General features: G+C 43.4%; 1 protein-coding gene across 1 annotated transcript in view; it reads right to left on the minus strand.

The window, feature by feature from the left end:
- Window positions 1-5621, minus strand: part of LOC131265539 (uncharacterized) — a 42006-nt gene extending 36385 nt beyond the window's left edge. Inside the window, exon 1 of the mRNA XM_058267822.1 lies at window positions 5430-5621. Coding sequence (XP_058123805.1) covers window positions 5430-5621 — 192 coding nt within the window. The remainder of the gene's footprint in view (window positions 1-5429) is intronic.
- Window positions 5622-6930: the final 1309 nt, after the last annotated feature.

Here is a 6930-nt window from a genome sequence, read left to right on the forward strand (position 1 = left end):
GCAGCCTCCTGCGACACAACGGCGCTGTCGAAACGGTACCGGCTGCTGCTGGCTGGCCGCCTCCTCGGACAGGAACACAAATTTCAACTTTCCACCGAGGTGGCGGAGGAAAGTGTTGCTGATTATGGGATTACCGTCGGCCGGGGAAGACGTTTAGGCAAGCGCGTGAAAACGGTGCACAAAACGACCCCCTCCGATGGCCGTTTATGGCTGAAAAAGAAGAGGACAAAGTCATTCGGAGACCGGAAGACGTCGTAGGCTCCAACTACCGCTTTTTGACGAACAAAAAGAGAGCCAAACTACGCAATTTGGTGAGAAAGAATGGTATACAAATTGATGATCCTTTTCTTTTCAAGGACACTTTCTAACGCGTAGTTTACTTCTCGAATTTGGAAATAAATATCAATTACGGGAAAACAAACCCCTAGAGATCTTTACCACATTGAAAACATATTCACAGATTCAAAATCAACTCCTTAAGGTGATCCATTGGAAGAAAAAATGTTCAAAAGAGTTGTTTCTATTAATAATAGTTTTTAACGATACTGCTTTATTTTTGTGAAAAAATACATCATTCTATTTGAATATTGTAGATGATTTTAATGGAAAAAATATTCAACGAATGTGAGCAAATATTCACGGTATGTGTGAAAATATTATTAACAAAACTGATTCCTGCAATAAATTTTATTAATTACTTAATTACGTTTTATAATTTTTCATATTTGGTGTTACGGAGTCTCAATTATTGCATTTAGCTATTCGTCAGACGTTTTTCCCCCTTTAAGGGTTTACATCTCAGGAGAAGGAAAGCATTCATGGTCCAAATGGCATTCCCGAATGTATTTTTCACGTTACTTTTTACTGCCAGTAGGAAATGAATTTTACACACTCTGCGAATTGTATGTTTGCTTCTTCTGAAATGTAATTTACTCTCCGCATCGAAGTAAGTGAATCGGAGCCGGTGAACACATTCTCTAGCAATTGTACTTCATTGCATTATTTTAAATTTCAAGAGAAAATTAAATCTTCTGAATAATAGAAGTCTTCTAATGAAATTCGCTTCGTTCTCGTAGATGGTCTTTAATAATACAAAAAGTACCCTTGAAATTGTTCGAACTGCCTTTCCCTCTTCCCACCCTTACATCCCATAAACCCATATAGTCGGTACCCGCCTTTCCGACGCCAGTCAGACATCAAAAATGTACCGGAAGTGTTTCCTTCGGCGAGCCGAAAGGAAGCAGCAAAGGCACAAAAATCGCACCCAAGGAAACTCCAAACACACCAACCCGCCCCCGAACGCCGGGGAAAGTCAAAAAGATGGGAGAGTTTTCCACACCAACTCCCGCCCACTCTGACCTAAATTGAAGCGGGCGTTTCGTGTGTTGGTCGGGAGCCAGGCCCCGTTTCGGTTCTGGCGAGCGTGGTGCGTTATATTTTCGCTTCGATGTTCCCTTCCCCGTATCGGGCTTAGTTTACTCCAAAAACAAAAAAAAAAGCAAACCAGAAAAAAGACCCGGGAAAAACCAAACGGCTCGTGAATTCGGTGAACAAATAGTTTCCGGTCCCGGAAGTTCACGCTAGTACGGTTGTATCGTGAGTTGCCCAAGTTCTCACGAAACTTATTGTACCCCTCCCCACAGCCGCACGCCGTATCCCCTCTAATCTCATGAATTATTCAGACGCTTTTATTTGGTCGGTGATTTTCGGAGCGCACATCAAGAAGCGTGGCGCGTTGCGGTTCCATTCAAATAAGATTTTCTCTGCTCATCGGTGCAACCTACCCGTGTCCTTCGTTTTCCTTCACATGGTGGGCTTAAATAGAATCACTGAAGAGGTGTGCGTTGGGTAGAAAGTGCAAACACCAAGCCCGGGCTTTTATTTTTTCTGGTTCTTCGCGAAGGCGAACGATCCACCGACCGGGTCATGTTTAGAAGGACATCTAGACAAGCAAATAGGATCCGCCTGAGTACTCTGGCGATCTGTGGCAAGCGTTTGCTCTTACTCTCGGTTCAGGCGCAAGAACAGCAGTTTCCATTTTGCTGCAAAGTTTGTGCGAATCCTCCGACGGAACCGTACTGCGGCTATCCGTTCATCAGCTGTAACTAACCTTACGACCGTGAACCGTTTCGCGCGTTGACCACGGACAACGGAACCAACAGTCCGGAGAGTCAGCACACTGCGGCCCAGAAGCCATCCGTAACCATCACCGGACAGGAAGGATGGAAAATAAATGTGCTCGCGAATGCTGAATGCAGTGTTGCATCCAACGAATGTATAAAAACCCTCCGTTGGCCATAGTTTTTCTTCGCCCTTTTTTGGGTTCCAATTTGGTCCACATTCTGACGGTAAGTTTCTCTCAACAAACTTTACCCCCAACTCGGCATGAGTCGCAAATCAACAAGCTTCCGCTAGTGTACCATTACCTCCTGTTCTCCGCTTCGGAATACGTTGTTTTTTTCCCCAGTGTGAATATTTTATTTATGTATATTTTCTGCTCCTACTGTCGGGGTAATTCATTACCTTTGTGTGGAGGCAAATTTGATTTCTTTCTTTTTTCTATTTTGTTCATTCTCATTTCAACCACCAAACCAACGGTAAAACACAGGACAAAAACGAGTAAAAGAGGGCAAAAGATGAAACGATTTTTGTCTTCGCTCGTTGTGTCGAGTAAATCTTAGCGACGCCCGAGCGAACAGCATCCAGCAGCAGGAAAGCAGTTGCAGAATTTCAAACAGCCGCAGCCAACCGCAAGTAGGTTCGAAAAAAAGAAAGGTGAACCGAGATGGGTGGAGGAAAAACCTCAAACTACCCCGTTTTAAGTGTGAAAAGTTGAAGCACGGCTGTCGCTGTGGGAATTTATTCACGGGTTTTTTGCATGCCACACCCGCATGGGGCGAGGTGTAGAGTGGGGAAAAGCGGACGGTAAGTTGCCAAAAATCAAATTAAATCTTCAGGGTGACATGGATGAGTTTAGTTTGGTGGAAACTAACGAATTGTGCCCCTTACAAAAATATATTCGGCTTGTATTATTTTGAATACATCTGCAATAAATACATTAAGTACGACAACATGCCCGTGGTAGGAAATAGTTGTATTTCCACTCTATTGAGATTGGCTGTAATTATAGAGTTGTGCTTGGTGTATTAAGTTTAGGCAAATAAGCTAGTCATTACTATAAGAAATAATATGATTTAGTTTCAAATATATAGCATTTTAGTTTATTGAAGTTTTGTTGCAATCAAGCATAGCATTTAGTATAGCTGCAATTGATCAAAATAAATAAATAAATGATGAATTTCATTATTATAATTGAAACCATCGCGATATGTTTCCTATACAACTATGAGTTGCCCAGAATAACATTTCATTTTGGATAGAGCTACAAGAGTACCTTCAAAATTGACGAAAAATGGTTTGGCAAACCTCTTTGAGCTCTTCAAAGCAAGTGTTCTCCGAACAACGAATACGAAGTACCGCGTTTGTAAAACAACTTTTACGTATCGTATGCTGAATTTTGATATAAAAAAATCCACAGAAATCTATATAAATTTCATAATATCCATTTAAATTTTCATAGACCTACTCTTAAGTATAGTTTTCATATTGATTGAATAAACTTATTATTTTCTATATGACTCTATCCTTTGTTATTAAACTCCCTAGCGAACCCAGGCATAAGTCATATAAATGGCAAATCCGAACGCTACTGTATACCCTATAATATTTCGCTGTTATATTGCTACGTTTCAACCTAACATTATGCCGTCCACAAATAGGTGGCTTGTTGCGCGGAAGTGATAAAGCAATCATATCTAGCACCAGTCACGACGTTCCGTGTCGAACAAGTCGAAAAAGAGAAAGCTAGAAAATAACAACTTGCAAAAGTGTAACCAAACGTCATACCACCGCTTCGATGGTGAGGTTGCTGAGTTTCGTGGCGCTCATAAAAGCTTTGCATGCAAAGCAGTTGATGGTGCTAAATTGGTGGATTATCCGTTGCGGTCTGTCGGATCCTCGTATGGCGATTCCTTCGAGAGTGTGCATCGCCAACTCCGCCGTCGCAAAAGAGAGTGCATATCGATTTTCGTGTCATTGCCATGTTGGCGGCGGTGCATGATGCACTTTGTATAAATTGAGTTTTTACAACTTGGATTACGACCAACAACAGCGATAAGAAGAGGAAAACAGAGCACGAACGAACTGAACGAAACTAACCCCGGCTCCAGCGCTTTCCTCACGTGGCGCTATCGCGACGTTTTCGAGTTCCTATTTCCTCTAAAACGGTTTACGGTTTTGGGTTCCGAAGCTCCCTTTCGGTTGGTACATTGAACACACTTCGACAGACCCGTTTTGGGGGTGAAAATTGTTGAGCTTTGCACGAACAGGCGGGCGGATGCCTTACGCTTCAAAAGGATGCCAGTGCATACATTGGGTTGCATTCCAGGATACGTGTTTGGAAAAGGCACCGAAAATCGAACCGCTTGCCAGGAAGTCGAAAGAAGCACTCGCTTCTGGTACCCTTCATCTTTGTGCCTTTCCTTTGGGGTCTAGCATAACTGCTGTGGAAGGGAGAAAAAAAAGTGGAAAAGCATTTCAACGACATACATTCGAAACACCTGCCCCACTTTGAATCCGTTCGGTTTCGGTGATAAAAGTCCGGAATTTTCGAGCAATAAATATCATCATCGTCGTTGCAAACAATATTTTCGAACAGAGGAGTGCAATAGTTGCAAAAGTTCACACATAAATATGTCCCAGTGGAATATATGCTACGTTTCGAAGGCTCCCAAGTCGATCGAAGTGTTTGTGCTGGAAGCAATATTCGTATAAGGAGATTCATGTGGTTCAATACCAGATTTGCTAAATCGGGTTCTTTGCTTATAATTTTCCCCGTTCAGGTTTAGTAGAAAACATTATTTTCTGTATACTTAAACTCGTTTTCAGTGAAGAAAAATTGTAATATGAAGAAAACGTCGTGCAATATACGTTTTAACGTTTTAATTGCCCACAATTTTTGTCAAAATAATACAAGGCTATGTTTGACCTGAGCATTTTTAATAGCCCTTAAGCTGACTAAAACACTAATTTTCTTCTTTCTTTTCTATTGTAAACATAAAATGATTTTTTTTTTTGAAATCGTGAAGTGTTTACGTATTGTGCATTTAAAATGAATGTCGTAATCTTGCTTTTTATGCTGATTTGGCAGATCCTCTTTTCATGATTTTTATGCAGTTTTTTGGATATTTCTAAAATTACTGTAAAGCTCCACAGAAACAAAATTTATAATAGTTGCATAATAACAATATTTATATAAAATTGTGCTCTACCAACCGAGCTTTTCAAATATTCTAAAAGGTAAACATGATATCATCGTCAACACATCTTTTATAATTTTAGTTTAATATACGTTTTTCCGTTGAACCTACCTTGAGTGTTCGGTCGATCTGCCCGAGAAAGAACGTCAGTAAGGCAATGATGATAAAGTTGACGCCCCCAGCAAAGTCGGTCAGCTTGTCAAGCTGAAAGATGGCGGCGATCAGAAAGAAGACGACCTGCATCACAACCGTCACGATCGCGCTGATCGCGAAGTGATCCTCGTCCAGCACGTTCACCGCCATCGTGCGTCCAGTTTTCCCCGGAGGTGAATTTATTTCCCAACTACACGCCAGAAACACGCACCGTTTATCGTAGTTTGCACAAACTCACTCCCCCTCGTGGACAGTGGACGATGGGAACTGGGGAAACTATTTCTATTTTAAACGCACACCTCGACGGCGTGTCACCCGAGCAGTTTTCCGATCGATTCGTCGCACCCGCACACTTCCACCACCGATGCCACTTGTTTCGCGCCTTCACCTTTGGACGAGCCAACGATGGCCGTACTCATACTAGTGCCCGTCCCCGAGCCGGACTCACAACCGAGGCCTCACGCCAAGTGCTTACACACTTTTCCCCAATCACGAAACAAAAACACACACACGCAAACACTCCCCACCACAATAAAACGCTAATCTACGATCGCTCGTGATTGAATGATTTTTGTGCAATACTAGGTAAAACGGCCCGGTTACACGGCCCACTTGCAGAACCCGTTTACACGGCCCAGTTACAGGTCCCGGTTCCAGGGCCCGTTGACAGGTCCCGGTAACACGGCCCGTTTACAGGGCCAGGTTACAGGGCCAGGTTACAGTGCACGTTTACAGGACCCGTTTATAAGACCCGTTGACTGGACCCGGTCACAGTGCCCGGTAACACGGCCCGTTTACAGGGCCCGGTAACACGGCCCGTTTACAGAGCCCTGTAACACGGCGAATTTACAGGGCCCGGTAAACGGCGGTAAGACGGCCCTTTTACAGGGCCCAGTAACACAGCTCGTTTACAGAGCCCGGTAGCACGGCCTGTTTACAGGGCCCGGTAACACGGCCCGTTGACTGGTTCCGGTTACAGGGCCCGGTAACACGAACAATTTACAGGACCCGTTTACATGGCCCGGTAACACGGCCCGTTTACAGGGCTCGGTAAACGGCGGTAACACGGCCCGTTTACAGAGCCCGGTTAAATTGCCCATTTACAGGACCCGTTTACATAGCCCAGTGTCACGACCCGTTAACAGGACTCGCTTACGTGGCCCGTTTGCAGGGCCCGGTAAAAGGCCCGTTTACTGGGCCCAACCTTATGGATGTAGTTTTATTTTGCGTTGGTTATTTTTATTCTGCGTTGGTTATTTTCATCAAGTTGAAGAACCACCTTTCCCAAGAGTAGATGCAATGTTCGATTCGAAATTGTCCCCAAAATCACGAAAACGTTTCATTTCGTTTTGTATGCCCAGAGAAAACGGGAACTATTTTACTACGATGGTGCAAACATTATTACGCATACGGTATATGGTATACACGGTGGTGCAAACATTATCACGCATACGGTATT

This window comes from Anopheles coustani, chromosome 2 (genome assembly GCF_943734705.1).
Source record: "Anopheles coustani chromosome 2, idAnoCousDA_361_x.2, whole genome shotgun sequence".
NCBI classification, from domain to species: Eukaryota; Metazoa; Arthropoda; class Insecta; order Diptera; family Culicidae; genus Anopheles; species Anopheles coustani.